Source organism: Rhinolophus ferrumequinum, chromosome 13 (genome assembly GCF_004115265.2).
Source record: "Rhinolophus ferrumequinum isolate MPI-CBG mRhiFer1 chromosome 13, mRhiFer1_v1.p, whole genome shotgun sequence".
Lineage (NCBI taxonomy): Eukaryota > Metazoa > Chordata > Mammalia > Chiroptera > Rhinolophidae > Rhinolophus > Rhinolophus ferrumequinum.
Window position 1 is genome coordinate 49,348,436 of NC_046296.1, and position 21,469 is coordinate 49,369,904.

A 21,469-nucleotide genomic window follows, 5' to 3' on the forward strand; every position below is an offset into this window, starting at 1 on the left:
ATCGTGCATTCTAATAGGATGTTATAGCAATGTTTCAGTATACAAGGCATAAAAATGTTTCTTTAAATTTTCCAGATGAATGCAGTAGTCATTTACTGTTAGATTCATTGAAAATAACTAAAAATCTATTTCTTTTTCTCTATTTCAATTCTCAGCACGTTACTCACATAATAAACCTCATTACACTGGTGCTTACATACTAAAAAGCTACATCTTTGTTAATTCATTAAATAATTTTAAAAAACTGAAATCACATATAAATAAACATGTTTAAAATATGCTAAAGTATGATCTGAACTATACATCACTTATTTTTCCAGTTGTATACCTACCGATAAAGGGACTCGGCTATTACATTAAAACAATGTTTCACAAAGTGGGCATGGAGCCTTAGAGAACTATATAAAAGACTTAACAGGAGGTAGAAGAGTCATTAACAAAATAATACTATTATGATATCTATGTACAAACGAACTGTTCTTTATCACAAAGACAAAAATCTGCTCCGAAATAAAAGGCAAATTAAGAAGAGCCACTCAGTGGGCAGCAAGGGTAGATGGATCCAGTATTATGCATGAATTTTGCAATGGTTCCCATGGTGTGTGAAAAGACCAGTCCCTACAGATATTTTTAACTATAGGGTTACTATCCACTACTTCATGTGGTAAGATGATTTAATTGAAGGGGCACAACTGGGCTATTGCCTTTTCTCCTATGCTCTTTTTATCTTCCCTGAGGTATAAGAAGTCACAGAGAACACATGGCTAACTTTCCTTTGCCACTCACTCAGAAACCACGTGGTAGGTGTAATACTGTATACCATTTCAGTCACCAACTTTTGTGTGCGCAGGTGTATATGAACATATATATAAGGAGAATATAGTGGATGTTTTAAGACTGAAACAATCGACATTTTTTACTGCTAGAATCAAATAAGATAGTGTGTCTTTTATAGCTATGAAATAAAGTTGAGACTATAGTTTAATAGTGAGTCTAACAATTTGCTTAATAAAGGTATGATTCTGGTAGACAAGGTCAAACAGATTTGCAGCTTCTGCATTTACCAGTGGCTACTCACAATCTATTATCAAAGACTGAGAGTCAGGGAAGGATACAAGCTGCCTGACAGTACTCCCTTTGAATTTATAAGGACTCCCTCTCCCCAGTAATAAATAATTCTCTACCTATACCAGGGCTTAAAAATTTCTTCAGTAATAGGGCTACTGAAACTTAACAGGAAAATAACAGGAAGCAGTTTGAGAAAACAGAAGAGTTATGGTTATAGCTGTAAAAGATGGTTTCCTAAAATCTGTCATCAATCAATTGATCCACTGTACTCTTCAAATAAAGATTTCACTTAAAGAAACACATCTTGCCAAGCAGAGAAGGAAGATATGGGGGTGAAGTACATTTTTCCAGAATTAAGGTATTTTCACCATGAAGAAACAAGAACCTCTGGAGTGGAGAGTCAACTGCATCAGTGCGATTTGGGGCAAGTTACCCTGCGATACTACTGATTCTCATTTCAAGCCCTATACATGAATGCCTGTTTCCTAATTCCAGGTTTTATAAGACTAGGAGGAGAAATCCCTAACATTAAAATAGTGCAAATAGTCAGGACAGTAAATTTTATATTTTTTGACAGCAAAATAAAAAATGAAAAAGTGCAAAAATTCACAGAAGTTGAAAAATATTATTTTTTACCCCAAATGCGTAAAAGAAATGATCATGTACACCTCATACTGAAGACAATGGTTCAATCGTAAAGCAGATATATCATAGACCTTTACACCAGGTTCTAATGAGAAATTTTTACGTGGATAGTCTTTTTGACAAAAACATAAAGGGGGAAAAAAGGATAATCTCAAAAAGGTGAGAGAGCTTCAAATATATGTAGAACACGCACCACCTGCCTAATGATGACTACAACTGGTCGTTGTCTGACATAAACTATAGCCAGTAGTCTCTTCCCTATAAAAGTTGCAGGTTACTGTCAACCCATATGTAGGCCCAGCTCATGAAAAAAGGCCATACCTTAGCTCACATCCTGAAGTCTGTGTGAAAAGCTATTTGAGTTCAAGGCACCTAGCTGGAAGTAGGTCTTTGAGACTGACAATGGATCCAACATGGTAAAAGCAATCAGCGACGGCCGCTACCATGGTATCCGCTGCTTTGTGCATACGTTGAATCTGGTTGTGATCACTGCCCTGAAGAAATACGAGGAATCAACTGAAGTTTCTACTATTGCACAGAATTATCTGCAAACATTTTCCACTATGCTGTGAATTTCAACGAAACAGCTAATAAATTAAGCAAATCTTGGCTCTGTGACATATAATCTGAACTAGGATGTGAGCAAAATGGGCAAAATTTTTTTTGTGAAAACAAAAGGAAAAAACCCCGTAACTCAACATTCAGTTATAGTGAACTGTTTCTGATAATACTACCACCTAAATTAAGTTGGATATTTGTAAGACTAAATACAAAATATCAGAATTATGTTCTTTTATAATATATAAACTGAAAACAGCTTAACATAGCTATTTTCTCGGTAGAACATTTTAAAAGACCACTTCAACCCCTGCACTCCTAATTCTAAAGTCAAAACTATCACACAGTTGAAATAAACATTTAAAGAGCAGAGCCGTGTTGAAAAAGTAATCTGGAGACTACATGCTAAATGTCTAGATTCTGAACTATTAAGAATTAGCATCTTAGAGGAAGATTCTAAAACTATGGGAAAATAAAACGTCTACATTTATCTATAAAACAATGTGTCGTATCATACTCCACAGTTCTAAAAGTTCTTTGCTAGGAATTACAGTTTAAAACAAATTAAGATTAAAAGTAGCAGATAAGATGTTTTGAAAATATTAATATGGAAAATTACTTGCTTCTAATGTCTCCAGAAAACATGAAAATGATTCTTGAAATGAACAAATGGGGCAAAGATCTCTGCAAGAGGAATGTTTTCTGTGATTTAGTTTAAAGCTTAGTTTTTAAGTCTAGATTCCCTTTTTTTCAAATTCTTTTCAAAGTACCAGTTTTACTAGTTTTCAATATGATTTAAATGACAGTTGAAAATAAAATTTTCCTTGTCTTAGGAAGCATAAACGAGCAGCATGAGAGAAGAAAATATTCAAAACAGGTATGAGGAGCCTTTGTTTAATAAAACTTTAACTTCTAGATTAGATCAAAATATAATAATTTTTAGGTCAAATTAAACATTGTAAGACATAGTGAAGGTACTGTGTGCTACTGTGGAATAGAGTTGCCTCAAATAATATGCTTCACCAAGGGGCAATCCAACTGAGGAAGAGAAGCCATATTAAAATAAATGTTGGCATTGCTGTTTTCATCACCAAGTAAAAGGTGATGAACAACTACTGAACTTGTTTAAAGTCACCAAAAAAAGAACTTTAAAAAAATATATATATATAAATGGTTATACAACATGTTTCTTGGCTAAGAAATCGGGCCTTTTTCATTTTTTAAGTTTGAAAAGCAGAGGAAAAACTAGCAAATGTTTTTCCAATGGAAACAAAGTAGGGGGACTGGAGCTGTAACTCTTTCTTAATGGAGTGAAGCCCTAGAGGAACAAGCTTAAGGGAGTCAAAATAAGAGAGCTTGACAGAAAATACGCCTTTTAAGAAGTAGGTCAATTAATCATTGCTTAGCTAGATAAAAAGGAATCGATTATTTTTACAAGAGAAATGTTATTTTAAAACATGATGAACTTCTTTGCACCAGGAAGATGCTGCAAGATAGCTACGGCAATAAAGAACGTTTGCCTTAATGCTGTTAAGGAGAAGTTAAATGTCCAGAATACTTTACATTCAGCCCATATCATTTGTGTCATGCCCTTATTACCAATTAAGACTATTTGACTGACAGTAAGTTCCTCTCTCAAATTTTTGGTGAAACTATCAAATACAAAATACACTAAATATGATTATTTGCCTACTAGAGTCCATCAGCGTAAGTCTGCAGAGAAGATCAAAGCAAAATAATTGCCTTTGTTCCAGCTCCAAGGAAGCTATGAAGTATCACACTTATTCCAAAGTGAAGCCCAACTGGTATGGCTGTAGTTTGACTTCATTTTGAGATAACACAGAAGTTGGAATGGCCAGCAGATGAATTTCACCAAGACTGGTACATAAAAGTTAAGGGGCCACATCTTCACAGTGTGATTATTTTGTGGGCAACAGAATGAATTTTCACATTAGATAATATTTCAATTCAAGTGGAAACCATATATATGTAAAAATCTAAAGTATTCTGTTATGTTACCTATGCCACAAAGTCTTTTAATAATGGAAGTAACTGATAGTTCCTTTCAAGTAATTTTTCTTTTGTAAGAGTCTAAAAGAAAATGTTCATCAATAAGTGGTCATAAATAAGGGGAAATGTTTTTGCTTATTCATTAAATATCAAGTACTGTTGGTATAGAAACTCTAATTTCTGCCTGACAAGGTAAAGATATTAGAAATAGAAAGTTTATTAAGATAACAATAAAATCAGTAGATGAAAAACAATAGGGTGTTTAGGGGGTAGGGTAGTGGGGAGAGGCTTCTTTTAGCAACAGTAGAGAAAACAATTTTATCACCAATACATTGATTGCCGTCATCTATGCAGGTAGGTACCAAATTAGTTTGAAAAGACAATAGAGGAAAAACACATCAACAACTAAGGAATTTTCAGAGGAATGGTTTTATTACTTCTTTTGAGCAAGAAAGAAATCAAACGGGTAGAGATGACTTACTCCTCATTTACGTGATTAAACTGGTACCTGTGAGATAGACCACAAAACACAGCAAGGCTTAGTTTACTTTAGAAATCCAGTTATTATTATTTAGGCACAACCCAAACGCTGTGTATACCTAATGAAATATGCTGCTTTTTAATATCCTGTCATAGTGTTAACTTAAAAATTCTTCATGGGAATGCAAGAAGATGAGTAAAAGGAAGTGTCAGAAAAACTCTATAGAACCTACTTGCATTATTGTATATACTTTTATAATTATCAAAAGCAAATTTTTCAATTAAAAATTTACTTCATTATCAACATTTAAAAATTATTTTAGGGTCAGCCCGGTGGCTCAGGCGGTTAGAGCTCCGTGCTCCTAACTCCGAAGGCTGCCGGTTCGATTCCCACATGGGCCAGTGGGCTCTCAACCACAAGATTGCCAGTTCGATTCCTCGAGTCCCGCGAGGGATGGTGGGCAGCTCCCCCTGCAACTAAGATTGAACACGGCACCTTGAGCTGAACTGCCGCTCAGCTCCCGGATGGTTCAGTTGGTTGGAGCGCGTCCTCTCAACCACAAATTTGCCAGTTCGACTCCCGCAAGGGATGGTGGGCTGAGCCCCCTGCAACTAGCAACAGCAACTGGACCTGGAGCTGAGCTGCGCCCTCCACAACTAAGACTGAAAGGACAACAACTTGAAGCTGAATGGCACCCTCCACAACTAAGATTGAAAGGACAACAACTTGACTTGGAAAAAAAAGTCCTGGAAGTACACACTAAAGTCCCCAATAAAGTCCTGTTCCCCTTCCCCAATAAAATCTTAAAAAAAAAAATAAATAAATTATTTTATATATCCTAAATATCCAAAGCTAGCTCAGAAACAAGTCCACCTCCATTTCTAATTATTCATTGATGTACAAAACAAATTGTTCTTTGGAAGTAAAGTTTAATTTGGTGGATAAATATACTTGACTGGAACATAAGGAAATCTGAGTTCTTATCATAGCTCTGCCACTAAGCATCAGAGAGTGGAACAAATCACAGTATTTATGAACCTTGTTTTTCTCACTTATAAAAAGAGAGATCTCAACTACCTGAACACTAAAGAGAGTCCCTACAGCTCTAAAAACCTATACCTAATATGGGACAGATTACTTATTATGATGTGCTCCGAAAGATTTGTTACAAACTAAATCTTACTTAGCAAGAAACTTCAATGAAATTCAATGAAGACTGAGATTTTGTCTGAGATAATAAAGAGAGTGGAAACTTTCCTGAAACATAAAGCTCATATGATGCAATCTAATAAGGAATAATCATTTTATGTTGATATGTTTAAGTTTTTCGTTTGTTACTCACTTAACTAATAGAATACGTTGTCTTTTGGCATTTGATCGGTGTTTTTCAGGAACTAGCTAGTAAAGCTCAAGTCCAGCCATTACATAGCATAAAATCTATAAATAATCAATGAACCATTTTGTATTTTGGTAAGAGGAAGCAATGGTGTATACAAACAGAAGAATCTGGACCACGGGTTAAACGACTTGTCTCCTGTTTTAGGTCATGAACATCACAGGCATCAGGAGACAGGGGAGCTAAAGCCCAGATGTATTACTAGTAAGTTTTAAATGTTAAACTCTAAACAACAGGTTTATTCTGTCAAATAATGATAATAAATATTTTCTTGCCTATGACATAGAGCAGGAAAAACTAATAATATACATCAAAGAAATTTTGAAACTGTGTTATCCTACACAACAATTAAGGTTGTAATATTACCTCCTTGTATTTTCTATATAACTATATGCTACTATATACTTATTATAACTTATCCACAATTTAAAACAGTTTGAGTTATTCTCAAGAAACAAGAAGGGAAACCAATAAAAACAAACAGGCTGGAACATAAATACTAATCAAAATTATTTCAAATAGGCAAAACAAGAAATTCAGGAAATACTCATCTTCCATCTGCCTAAGTCATCAATTTCAGTAATGAAAATTCATTTTCACCAGATGTTGATCCTTCATAATGGGTATAAAACTAGTGGTAGTGACCTTGGACTTATGCATCAATAAACATCCAACCACAGGCTCTCTTACACCTTATATACATCCTTTACCTCCTACATTTGATATCACGCTTTCTCAATCCCACATGTGTTCCCTCCTCTCTTAACCTCTCTTTTGGCTTCTAGCGAAACTACTTCTTCCCACTGCTTGTAGGCCTTAAAACTAAAAGTATTAAACACAAAAATCATTAAGTTATGAAACTAAAGAAGAAAGCCAGAAATTAAAGACTTTTTGGATAAAATAAATGAGAAACTGGTAACAAAAGTTTTCAAACACTAGCCAAGGAAGTAAATTCCACTTAGAGAATAAGTCCTCTGTGGATGAATATTAAACTTTTTGTTCTTCATAAATGCCTAGCACAGAAGTAGACAAGCAAAAGAAATAAGAAGAGGATTTTATTATTTTGGAAGTCTTTTGATCTTTCTGTTGAAGTGATTACTAAGGTGGCTTTTGAATAATTTCTCTGAAATAAAGTAAATAAACCACTTAATAGTACTGAAGCAAATGAAAGTTAAATAGAATCAATATGTATGATCTAATCAACCATTTCACCATTTTTGTTCAAACTGTTATAAAAAATTTTCAACTGAACAACAAAAAAGTAAAAAATTTCCTGATGACAGCATGCTAAAATGCACCAAATCTTTTTATGTTTTAAGTGACAATTGATGGTAGAAAATGACCTAAATAGAAAATTACATTACATTTAGCCTTACAGGTATAGGTAAGGTATGCTTTCAAATGCTACGACTAATGTACAAACATGTCATATATATGTATCTTTTAAAGATTTCAAAAAAGAAATCCTGATGTAAAATTATATGTTTCAGACAAAAGTTGGAACGTGTTGAATGTAAAATTCTCTATGTTGAAGTAATACATTTTTGCCTAGCCTTTTGTGCTTCCAAAAGGAATGTTATCCCTGATTTATCTTAATCTAAGTGCTTATTAATCATCAACCAACAGCAACATTAGCTTGTGTAAGTTAACTGTTAAATTCAAGTTAACTCTGTGAAATTATTGCTAGTTGTTAATCTTGAAAGGATGTATTAGGAGAGGTGATGGACAGTAAAAACATAGAAACACGAATAAAAGAATATTATAATATCATCGTTGTGACAACATGGATGGAGCGAGAGGGTATTATGCCAAGTGAAATAAGTCAGAGAAAGACAAATACTGTATGATCTCCACTTATATGTGGAATGTTAAAAAAACAAAACAGAAACAGACTCATAGATGCAGAGAACAAACTGAGGGCTGCCAGAGGGAAGGGAAGTTGGGGGTTTGGATGAATATGGTGAAGTGATTAAGGAGTACCTATTGGTAGTTACAAAATAGTCATGGAGCTGTAAAGTACAGCATAAGGAATATAGTAAATAATATTGTAATAACTATGTATGGTGCCTGGTGGGTACTACACTACTTGGAGGATCACATCATAAATTATATAAAGGCCTGACCACTACACTGTACACCTGAAACTAATACAAAATAATATAGAATTGAAAAATAAAATTGAAAAATAAATTCAATAAAAATATCAATTCAATAAAAATATAATTGAAAAATAAAAAATAAAAAAGCTATTAAAAAACATCATCTTTAGGACGTTCTTAATGCAATTTGTACAGTAAATATTTAACAACTGCCTAAGGAACTGTCAACTTTTAAAAGACAGACTAAATCACGGTATAAGTTACTCCTAGCTGCCACCTGGCCTTGCCAACAGGTTAATTGGCCAGATAAACCAGGAAAGATGAACATAAACTGTAAGTATGTTCCTTCCTTGAGTAATCGTCTAGTTTACACTAAATACCAACACTATCAGAGTACTACAATTATCAGTCATCAAACTAATCTTCACCAATAAGAGATACTCATTTCATTATTAAGGTATAATTATAATTGAAGGAAACCAGAAATGCTCTAGAGTCTATTACTTCAAAAATTAAAATTCAGAAGCTACTTTTCAGATATATATATGTATATGTATATATACACGTATATATAATTATACATCACATATATTATTATACATAATAGCAAAAACTCAGTAATTACAGAACCAGCAGGCATAAAAGGCATTCCCAGGATGTTGTGCCACTGTGCCAACTCCAGTTCTCCCCTAAGCAGTCATTCTTCCTGAAGCCTCTGGATGCAGAGAAAGTTTGCAATACGACTGCAATACTGATTATACCAGTCTACTCCCTGGCAGACCACCTGAAAGGGAGTATAATGTAGAAGGCAACCCAACTAATATATCTCCTATGCCTTCCTTCACCAAGAATTATATGAGTTATCCTTCATTAAAATTTAAGTGCCCCACTGAAAGGTTAAAAGGTCATGCCCTTTATATAAATTATAATAGTCCATATTCAGGGAAGTATTCTGAAATAAGAGGGCAAACTCCAGGGACAGCAGGACAAACCTGGTTAGAAGGTGCTTCAGCTAGGCAGGGGGCCCAGAGGGGGCACTGGGCATCTTAGTGAGCAGGGAAGTAGAAAATAAAAAGGAAGAGAAACATGTCAAGTTAAAACCCAACTATTTTTTGTAAAACTTTTAAGGTGATGATGAAAACCACAATACTACTCTATATTATAGCCATATGTAAACACAAAAGCGAGGCTAGTTTGGCTGTTGGCTAACTTTTACCTTCTCCCAATTAAGCATAGATTAAAAAAGGAGAGTATGAAGGTTAATGGACATCTTCCTATTACTACTTCTTTTACTATTTTGTTAGTTTATATTTGTAAAACACATCTACTGTTAGAGGACTTGAAGTATTTTCTATTAAACGTGTTTCCCAAAGTGCCCGAAGACATTAAGTGGTAATGAGATATGCTATTAGAAAACTGAATTGCATAGTAAGAACGCCAGTACTTTTCCAACGAAAAGAAAGGTCTCAATATGCCTTTGGTAGTTCTTTAGCATTTGCTAAATCATCCTTCTTAAAACAGAAAGCAGGTCTGGAGTCAGAGACCATTTTTATTTTAGTTTATTCACTTTTACACTTATCTTCTATTTATGGTAAATGATACTGGTTCTTCTGATATGGCAGGATTTTGAAGTTTCTTTTTTAAATAAGACTTTTTAAAGAAAAAAGTCAGTTGATCTATAAAAGATTCTAACAACAGCATAGGTGGTATAAGATCTGAAAGTTCTTCCTTATAAATGCTGAGGCTCTACACTCTAACCAAGAAAAATTTCCTTCAGTTTCCAATCAGGAAAACTGGCATATTTGATCAGATTAATAACATCCCATTATTACATGAGCACTCTTTTTAGATTCAGATGAATTCTAAAATAACAAAGATGAAAGTCTCCAGAAAAAAATGTATCTAAAACCTATTGTTATACAAGTTTTCCACATCTACAACTTTTGCTGGATAACAGCTTTTAAAAAATAGTAAAGAATGTATGAACCTGAGTGTAGTCTCACCCTGTCATTCCTGAACCTTAATATAAAAGACTCTCTGGCTAATGACTGAGCCTCTGTTAAGCCAACAGATGATAGTTTTCTGCCTAAGTGGGCCAGCAAAATAACCTAGTAGGATACGTTTTGGCAAACTTCTGCCCGGGATTACAGACTTCAGATTCTTATACATGAACAAAGGAAACCACGCTTCCAGAATCATCTGTGCTACAGCACTTGTATGTACTCTATTGGAGACATCTCAGCATAAATTTGCAGTTGCCAATATTAACACATAGGCGGAGTAATGCAGTTAATAAGTGATTTAAAGTTTGAGCTACATGGTTGCTTTTTAAAGTCAAACGTCTTGAACTTTCTATCAAGTCCATAATACAAGAGCAAGAATGCTAATGACCTCAAATCCTCAGTCCTCAGAAATGGCTGGATGGGGAGAGACCACATACAGGTCTCTACCGCTGAGATGGAAAGAATGAAAATCTCTTACATGGTAGTTTAGTCTTGTTCCAACTTCCACCTCAAACTAAACTTTCAGCTACATTGCAAGATACTCTTTTTATAAGGCAAACCTGATCAATTTCTGCTGAAAACCTTTCAGTGACCCACCACCACATTTAAGAGTAAGTAACTGGAATACACCCTGCAGCATCTTCTAGCCCCTCAATACCTCTCCAGTCTCATCTCCCTCCCACATTATAGCCAGGCAGGTTTCCCTGAATATGTGACACTTTCTTTCACAGCTAACATTATTCTCACAGCCTGGTATACCAGCCCCCTGCCCTCTTCATTTAGCTAATTCCTACTCAATCTTTAGGTCTCCAAGTCTGGGTTGACTCTCCAGTAATGTCTTATACGTACTTTTAATATACCACATACTGTGTTATTAAAACTTTCTAGTTATTGTTTTCACCATTTGTCAGTGTTTTAGAAAAAGGATTCAATTTTCTTGTTATGCTCCCATGATCATTCAATAAATACCTGTTAAATGAACAAATCAGTTAAGCTTTTGTGACCAGGCCAGATCTCACCAACTAAATATAATTACAAATTTCTAATGCACAAATTAGATATAAGCAAGGTAAATGATCTGCCTTTTTAGCTTTCGTAATAACTTTCTACTTCCTCTTATAGAAGGTTTCAGGCTTGGGGGAAGAGTCAGACATCCTTCATTCTTTGAATTTTGATATCCAAATTAGTTGGATTTAGTCACTGGCCTCAAGATAGGATAATCTCAATTAGGTTATTCCCATCAGCAAAAGTAAACTTCCTCTTTGTACTTGGGGAAAAAGTTTTAATTTCTCTCATCCATAAAAGGAAGAAAAATTATAAATATACACAGAAGAAATAATTTCAATGAAAATCATTATATGTAACCACCATCATCATAGAGATCTGCAGAGTACATAGCTATTTTTCTTTAAGATGACCAGGGAGTTAAATATATTAAACTTTATTTGAAGTGAAAAAAATTGCATGCTTTTTTGTATCTGCTTGGTTAAGAAAAAAAAGTAACAAATGAGAAACACATGAATAAGAGAGAAAAATAATGCAATAAGGTATATAAACATAAGTAGCAAACTAGACTTGCTCTGTCTTACTTAAAAAAAAATTCCCTATGCTAAATAGATATACTTTAATTATTTCTTACTAAGAGTGCAGAGACAAAAATAATGTAAAAATGTTCTGAGCTGAGATACACCTACACGTTATTTTTAAACCATTAACTCCAAACCCTAATAAAGCACTAAAACATATTCGGTAGGTGATATATAAACAGAATATACTTGCCTTGACCACTGTCTTCTCAGAGTATCTTGGGGTTTTTAAAAAATACAGTTGGAAATGGGGTAGGAATGTGGAGGGAGGGACAATCTTTGCTCTTTGAATCAGTGTTAAAATTGAATTTAGGCCAATTTCCATGGGTATAAACGCTATAGGAAATTAGACTATACTGTTGACTTTATTAGAGTTCTTTATAATGAAAATATGAAAAGAAATATATCTTAAGTTTTGACAGGCTGCAAAAGAATAGATTTTACCCCCTCTGTCTGTAAGGTGGAAAATGAATTCTCAATGTGCCAAACCTTGAAAGGAGGGTAGGGATGTTTTATCATGTAGGTCTTTGCTGGTTTCTTTTCCTAACTGAGGCTGTATAAGAAATATCATAAGGGATCTCGACTAAGCATCTTCAAATCCTAATACAAAACTCACTAGTAGTGTTTCTTCATCCATACAATAAAGTTATTAAAAATAGTTACTGCACAGAATCACTATAAAGATAAAATAACATAAATGAAATGAGCTCTATGCACAGTCATTATGATCCTTACATGCATGTTCTGTTGGTACAGAATTTCTAAATCTGAAGTGTCATTTTTTTCTTACTGAAATATGGAAATGTGAAGAATACTTTTTCCAGGTAACTAAAGTAGAAAAATAAAGAGCTCCAGCAAAACGACTCACTTATCCTCTTTATGAAACTAAATTTTTGTAGTGAATAATTAATATATTTATACAGAAGTGAAGTTTACTTTTTTAAAAATTATACTGCGTATGTTATGGGAATAGGAAATACATTAACTTAAGAAATGAAAAAGGGCACTTGAGGTGCAAAAATTCCACTTACGGCAATAAGCAGCATCTTCTGTTACCTCAGAACTCAATACAACAGAACTATATTTTTGTAGGATCCGATAGAAATTATAGTATAAGGAAATACGTAGTATAAAGAAAGTTATTTTAATGGTCTTATTTTGACATTTATAACACTATACAAATTTGTGATATTATTTTTAACCAAAGCAGCAATTATAACAGTCCAAATCTTTATAAAATTTTTCATCTAAGAAATACTCCTGGGAGGAAAAACACTCAAGGTTTCCTAAATTTTCAACTTTTAGTTATAAACTAGTACACCATAATTCAAAACACAGAAAAATAAGGTACAGAAACACAGGACATGAGTCTCCCTAAAAATACATGAGGGCAATTGCGAAGCTCTACACATTTTTATTACTGCTTTGTCAAAAGTCTGTGTATTCTATCAGAGTAAGAAACACAAGTAGCCAGGACGGCGAATGGCATGTTCAATTAGACATGTCTCAATGAGACTTGAGCTCAGTCAGGAAATCAGACCTTCAGTTCAAATATGATAAGGCACTGTTTTAATAGTATAATTACGCTGGCTGCCTATGTCACCACTTAGAAAGATGTTTTTGCCACAATGAAGGATGGAATTAAACATATTATTCTCTTCTCTACAACAGAAAAAAAAAATCTCACACCATCAAAGAAAATATACCTTTACATTTTCCTTCCCTGACAAAATAGTAGTATGAACCTACAGCTTTCATAGGTCTACCAACTGACTCTTCTTTAATCCCTTCTTTAATTTATGCTTCTCACTGCCTCGCAGTGAGCCACTAGTTTTTAAAGTGATAATGGCAGTATCATAAGCTAATGGAGTCAAGATTATCTAAGAAGTTGATTTCTCCGAGAAAGGTGAAGACTCATAAAAACCAATCCTCTAGTGAGCAGTTAGTTCTGCGCCATTATCTGACATACATCGTACACTGTTTCTCAAATTTTAGGTTCTTAAAAAATAAGTGAGACTAGGTAGAACAACTACATTACAATGACGGCAAAGACCATTCATTGACTGTAAAGACCCCTGACAAAGGAATAAACTTCCACTGGCAGTAAAAGTGCTTTAAAAATCAAAATTAGGCCATCTTTAAGTAAAACTGACAACCACTGAACAGATTCTGGTAAGAGAAAGGAAAAGGTTTACTAGGTTATTTTAAAAGAGTATTTGATAACAAAACTCATCATCTCAATCTAATGAAATATAAATTTATATAAAAGATTCATTTAAAAATTAAATTTTCCATGAAGATTAATACTAACTTTATTATAATGTCAAAAAATAAATACTGAATCCTCTGACTTCTAAAAGAGGTTATAGCATGAATTATAAACTATGTATCAAAACGAAACAGGAGTAATCCATAAATCCAACAATTCCACTTCTACGAATATACTTTGCAGAGATTTCTACAAGCCCCAAAAGATGTGTGTCTGAGGTTGTTATAATTGGAAATAACCCAAATGTCCACTAATAGATGCTTACATAAAATAAAGCATCTATGTACAATGCATAATTAGAAACATTAAGAACAATATTAGAAGTACGTATTTAGTGACACTGAAAATTATCTATGATCTCAATATTGAGTAAAACTAGCATCTATCTGTATATGTACAGGGTGCCAGTATTTAAGAAAAATTCCATACCAGTAGTTGTAAGATCACACAGGGAGATGTTGGATAAGCCCATGTGAATAAACCTTTCTGCGTATATGGATTTGATGGATACTTGTTCAATGCAGTTTTATATATTGTTTCTGTGTATTTATGTTTCATTAGCATATACTGTTTTTTTAAAAAAATCAAAGCTATTTAAAAAGACTTGTTAGAGGCAAGGACAAGAGGAAAAAACTATATAGTACCTTAAACGGTTGGTGTAGGTATCAACACAGGTCTTCATTTTGGCTAATAATGTACCAACAGAAGTTTGACACTCTGACTGCTCCTCTTCCTCTTCACCATTCTCTGTAGAAAGAGGCAACAATAGAGGCACCATGGACGTACAAGAAGCAATGGCTCGGAGCAATTCCAGCAGAGCTCTATAGAGTGGCACATGTCTTGCCATGTCGAGAACTGAAAAAAGGAATAGTGGGAAAGCATAAGACGAGAACATGTACAATATAAAAGTAAGTCCACAGCAATGTAGCTTCTACTTGGAGCTTAAGAGAAACTGGTTAGTTGGTAAATGGACTAATACAGATTTTATGAAGCACCGATATACAAAGTATAATAATAGGCATGCACTTTTAGGGAACAAAAAATGAGTTGGGAGAGAGCAATAAATGTAATTAAAATAACTATCTAGTTATATTACACATAAAAATGAGTAAATAGCCCAGATAGTACATTATGGCAATAAATACATTTATTAGTATGAAGTGGAAATACATTTTAAAAATTAAATTGAAATGATGAAGCTACTGTATCTTAGATACAACAGAATGATGACCACAGTTTATCAACAGTATGTTTCAACAAATCAACTTGTTAGAAAAAAGGTGACTATGCTTTTTATCAGCTACAAAACAAAAAATTTTTTCTTAAAACCACATGGTTTCCCTACTCTGAAAACATGTATTTCTACTAAAGATGTTTTGTGGCCTTCCTTCAACTACAATTTACTTTTGTGAATCACATGAGATAAGGACCTAACAACTTTTTTCCAATGCCAGTTACTGAGTAGTTATTCCATAAGTATTTGTAATGTTACTTATTTCATAAATATTCATTGAAAACCTCTGCTGGACAGGCTGGAAACACAGCAGTAAAGAAAACAAACAAAAAACCCTTCCCTCATGTAGCTTTCATCCTAGAGAAGAACAAATGAATAAAAATTTTCAGATGCTATGAAGTACTGTGAATGGTACACAGAATACTGAAACAGGGAAGGAGAATTGCTGGAGGCAGAAACTGCATCAATGCCACAGACTATACAGGGATTAGAGTATGGGGGAGGCGGATGAGGAATCCTGGACTTAATGTGGCAACGGATATAAAAGGATAAAGGATTTAATAAAATTAGTTCTAATGAATTGACGACAAATAGAGCAGCTGTTCAGAGTGATGGAGGAGTAGGCTCTTGTTTCATACCGTCCACTGATGCAGAGGACAGTTGTAGGAAAGCATGACTGCCAATTATTTCCTCGCTTATTTGAAATTTTACCTTCCATCTTTAATATATATAAAAGTTCTATAAATACTTGCTTATGTTTAAAGCTTCTTTTCTAACCCAGGATCTAATGCTAGTACTTACTACTATAATTTTATGGTACAACATAGCACACAACAGTTTACAGGAAAATACAAGTTAAAACTCCAAGTTACTAACTGACAGGCATAAAACACATTAATACTTGTGAGGATATGGAAAAGCTACGTATATAAACAGGTAGATATGCAAATTGGCAATCAATTTGACATTTTTTAAAACGCTCATATTCTATGACTTAGCAATATCACTGTTGTTATATACCTATAAACAAGGATGATCAATACAACAGTTTTCAATACTGAAAGTTGCAAGCAAGCTAAGAACAATAAATTAAAGGGCTAAATACACAATAATATATCCAAACGGTTCTATCCTATGTAGCATTTAAAAATAAAGACCTATCTCCTACATCTATATATTTGAGTGAAATTGCAAGACATACATGAAGACATGTAAACACAGACTCAAATATTACTTCTTTTATAGCTGAGGAACGAAGTAGGAATATTTAGAGGAAAAAGATGATTTCTAAATATTAATTTTATATACATGAGTTAACATGTCAAACTGATTCTCCTGACAATAGTAAAACATTCCTGATAAAGCTATTGTCTCTTTTGATCATTTATCTTTCTCCGCTCCTTCATCAGCTCTATCACTTTGGTATATACTCGTATACATCCAATCCTTTTTTCCCATATGATGACATTTCTCTGTGTGTATTCTTTGGAGAAAGCATTATTATTCCCATTGCACGCACGAGAAACTAAAAATTAGTATGTTGCACAGAGGCTAAGTAGAAGACAGCAAGACCAACACTGACATCTAGGTACATCTAACTCTGGAGCCTTTTCACTATATCGTGATGCTCCGAGTTGTCCAATATGGTAACCACTGGCCACATTATGACTATTTAAATGTAATTAAAATGTAAAAAAAAAAATAAAAATTCTGTTCCTTAATTGTACTAGCCACATTTCAAGTGACCAACAGCCACATGAGTCCATACTGGACAGCACAGATACAGAATGTCTCAATCACAGCAAAAAATTGTCCTGGATAGTGCCACATTCGAGAGACAAACTCCTTATATTCTGTTTACATACACAAACCACGACAAGTATGTGGCTATGGGCTCATGAGAAGAAAAGGGTCTTTCTCTACGAGTTGCAGGTGTTACACAGCCACCATCGCTATGATTAAAACAATCTCTACACTATATTCAAAATAGCATGAATACTTTGTTTTAGGTTTATTTCAAAACAAGAGATACATACATGTACTAGATTTACTTGGATAGATATAGAACATTGAGTCTATTAACCACAAACTAGTAATGACTGTGTCATGTGGAGAGGACTAGAGTTGGAGGGACAATATTGGGGTGAATTACTTTTCATCACATACCTGTTTAGAACTGTTTTATAATGGTTAATCAGAGTACCTAGCATGCAGTAAGTATTTTACTGACAATATAATTTAGTAATTACTACTTGATAACTAATAGATGATTCAAAGAATTTAAGATTTAAAGAACTTAAGATATAAACACATACATGAAAGGAATTAAGATATAATCTTGTCCTAGTTGGGAAAAGCAAGAGACAATATATTATTATATATTCTTCCTAGTTAAAATCTTAAAAATTTATCTGACATCCATATAAAAAGAAAAACACTTAGTGTTTTAGTGTGCTCATTAAAGGGTAGAGTTTTGTTTTCCAATGTTACTAAATAATGTATAATTATAACGTTTCCTCTGAACTTGGTGTTTTTATTTAACGTTCTTTTGAATAGAGTTCTATGAATGCAATTTATGCTTCATGTTATATTATTATTTTCTCTCTTTTTTTAAATATTTAATTATATAAACAGAACATTATATTTATCCATTTATCAGGTGATAGACATTTCGGTTGTTTCACCTTTTTTTTCTTTTTTTAATTGGGGAAGGGGAACAGGACTTTATTGGGGAACAGTGTGTACTTCCAGGACTTTTTTCCAAGTCAAGCTGTTGTCCTTTCAATCTTAATTGTGGAGGGTGCCATTCAGCTTTAAGTTGTTGTCCTTTCAGTCTTAGTTGTGGAGGGTACAGCTCAGCTCCAGGTCCAGTTGCCGTTGCTAGTTGCAGGGGGCACAGCCCACCATCGCTTGCGGGAGTTGAAACCAGCAACCTTGTGGTTCAGAGGATGCGCTCCAACCAACTGAGCCATCCGGGAGCTCAGCAGCAGCTCAGCTCAAGGTGCCGTTGCAGGGGCACCAATCTTAGTTGCAGGGGGCGCTGCCCACCATCCCTTGCAGGATATGAGGAACTGAACTGGCAACCTTGTGGTTGAGAGCCCACTGGCCCACGCGGGAATTGAACCGGCAGCCTTCGGAGTTAGGAGCATGGAGCTCTAACCGCCTGAGGAACCAGACCAGCCCCTATAATGTTATTTTCAAATAATACATACTCTACTGCTCTGCAACATTCTATTGCCAGTAAAATAAAATCGAACACAACAAAGCATGGCTTTTATAATATAAACAATACCTTATTTTCACTTTAGAAAAGCAGTTAACATAAATTACATGTTGAATCACATCATACTAAGTAACTCCACACGTTAAAGCGACACTGGGTTATTATGTATACGCTACAACTGGCTTACCAGTTTAATAACAGATACTTTACCAGGATAACAATCAATGGAAGTTAGGCTTCTCTGTCACTTTGTTACAAAAAAACTAAGTAACCCAAGGAAAATAATGAAGTCATTTCCATATTAATTATTTATAACTTTTAAAATCAAGTAATTGAGGTATAATTTACAATCAATAAAATGCACTAAATTTGTGTGCATTCAATGAGTTCTGACAACAAAAACTACGTAATCAATGCCCAAATGAAGATTTAGAATATTTCTATCATCCCAAACACTCCTCCTTATGGTCCTTTGCAGTTAATCATCCTCTTCTGGCCAGCTTCAAGTAACCAATACCATGTGGTCACTGTAGAAAGCAGATTAAACAATAAAGAAAACCAACAATGCCAAATTAGTTCTTTAAAAAGAAACAAAACAAAACAAAAAAAAGAAACAGAAACTCTGAATAGCTCTATATCAGTTAAAGAAACTGACTTCTTAATAAAAAGCCTTTTCATTAAAAAGCTCCAGATGGCTTCACAAGTAAATTTTAACAAGCATTTAAAAAACACATAGCATTAATCTTATAGACCTCCTTCAGAAAATACAGGTAGTGGAAACAACTCTGTATGTATGAGGACAGAATTAACACAGATACCAAAATAAGACTAAGACATTACCAGAAAAAAGAAACCACAGATCAATACCCTCAAGAACACAGAAACAAAAAAGGATAAAAAATCGTAACAAAGTGGGATTTACTCCAGGAATATGATTGACTTAACACTTTAAAAGGCAATGTAATTCACCATATTAACAGACAAAAAAAGGAAAAGCCATATGAACATCTCAGCAGATCTACACAAAGCATTTAACAAAATTCAAGACTCATTTATGATAGAACTCTTTTCTAACACAGTTAGCAATAGAAGAAAACAGCTTCAACCTAATGAAGAGTATCTAAAAAAATCCTACATCGACCATCCCATTTAACAGTGAAAGACTGAATATTTCTCCCCCAAACTGACAATTTCTATAAAGTCTAGATAGTACAATAAAATGATTTTAAAGAAACAAAAGGCATACAAATTGGAAAACAAAATTGCTTTAATGTACATGGAATGACTGTCTACAGAAAATCCTATAGAATCTAGTAGAAATAAGTGAGTTTCCTAAGGTAGAGGGTCAGATGAATTAAAAAAAAAAAAAAATTAACTGGGGCCGGCCCAGTGGCTCAGGCGGTTAGAGCTCCATGCTCCTAACTCCGAAGGCTTCCGGTTCGATTCCCACATGGGCCAGTGGGCTCTCAACCACAAGGTTGCCTGTTCAATTCCTCGAGTCCCACAAGGGATGGTGGGCTCCGCCCCCTGCAACTAAGATTGAACATGGCACCTTGAGCTGAGCTGCCGCTGAGCTCCTGGATGGCTCAGTTGGTTGGAATGTGTCCTCTCAACCACAAGGTTGCCGGTTCGACTCCTGCAAGGGATGGTGGGCTGCGCCCCCTGCAACTAGAAAATGGCAACTGGACCTGGAGCTGAGCTGCGCCCTCCACAACTAAGATTGAAAGGACAACAACTTGAAGCTGAACGGCACCCTCCACAACTAAGACTGAAAGGACAACTTGACTTGGAAAACAGGCCTGGAAGTACACACTGTTCCCCAATAAAAGTCCTGTTCCCCTTCCCCCCCAAAAAAAAATTAACTGTATTTTTACATATTAGTTAACAGTAGGAAAATGAAATTTTAAAAAACAGTATCATTTACAACAGCATAAAAAATGGAATTGGGAGAAATTTGACCTGAGTTCAACAGTACCAAAACACTGCTGAGAGATATTAAAGGAAATCTAAACAAATGGAGATATGATGTTAATAGATTAGAAGATTCAATATTGTTAAGAAGTCAATTCTCTCCAAATTGATATATAGATTGAATGCAATTCCAATCGAATTCCTAACAGGTTTTTGTTGGGGGGGGGTGTTGAAACTGACAATATGATTCTAATACCATGTTTCCCCGAAAATAAGACCTAGCCGGACCATCAGCTTTAATGCGTCTTTTGCATTAGAAAGATGCAAAAACGATTCATTAGAGCTGATGGTCCGGCTAGGTCTAATTTTCGGGGAAACACAGTATGTATATGAAAATGCAAAAGACCTAGAGTGTTACAACAATTATAGCTGAATTTGCCATAACATCACAAATTTTACAATTAATGGACCTAAAGAGTAAGAAAACTATAGATATTAACTAGTCAAATGTTTGCCTTTTTTAAACTATCTAGTAGGACAAAGGAACAAGAAATAAAAAAAAAAATCTATATCAATACTTTGACTAATAAAATCGCCAAGGGTAGAAATCCTCTGCGTGAAAACAACAACAACAAAAATCTTCATACATCATTCAAAACCTATTTGGCTCAATAGCTACTATCACAAACAAAAATATTTCCATGTAGAATTCCTATTCATTCCAGCACACATAAAACTTATAGTGGCTTAGCTATATAAAAACTCTGATGCTCCAACACCAGCCTTTCCCTCTTCTTTCCAGTTTTGGTAGAAAGAGCTAATCTGTTTTAAGTCCCAAATATTTTCATACTCTTTATTTTCTTCTCGTATTATCAATTTGTTCATACTTCTAGCTATACATAATATAAACACACACACACACACACACACACACACACACGTCTGGAAAGAACTGAGTGAGGATACAAATACAAAGCATGGCCATG

At 34.4% G+C, this 21,469-nt stretch overlaps 1 protein-coding gene across 10 annotated transcripts in view; it reads right to left on the bottom strand.

The window, feature by feature from the left end:
* BIRC6 (baculoviral IAP repeat containing 6) overlaps positions 1–21,469 on the bottom strand; it is a 210,029-nt gene that overhangs the window by 25,625 nt on the left and 162,935 nt on the right. For 9 of the 10 annotated variants that reach the window (XM_033125536.1, XM_033125539.1, XM_033125538.1 and 6 more), the window contains one exon: positions 14,760–14,970. In XM_033125536.1, coding sequence (XP_032981427.1) covers positions 14,760–14,970 — 211 coding nt within the window. Of the gene's footprint in view, positions 1–2,034; positions 2,208–14,759; positions 14,971–21,469 lie in introns of all 10 variants that reach the window. The other variant, XR_004424875.1, reaches the window with a different exon arrangement.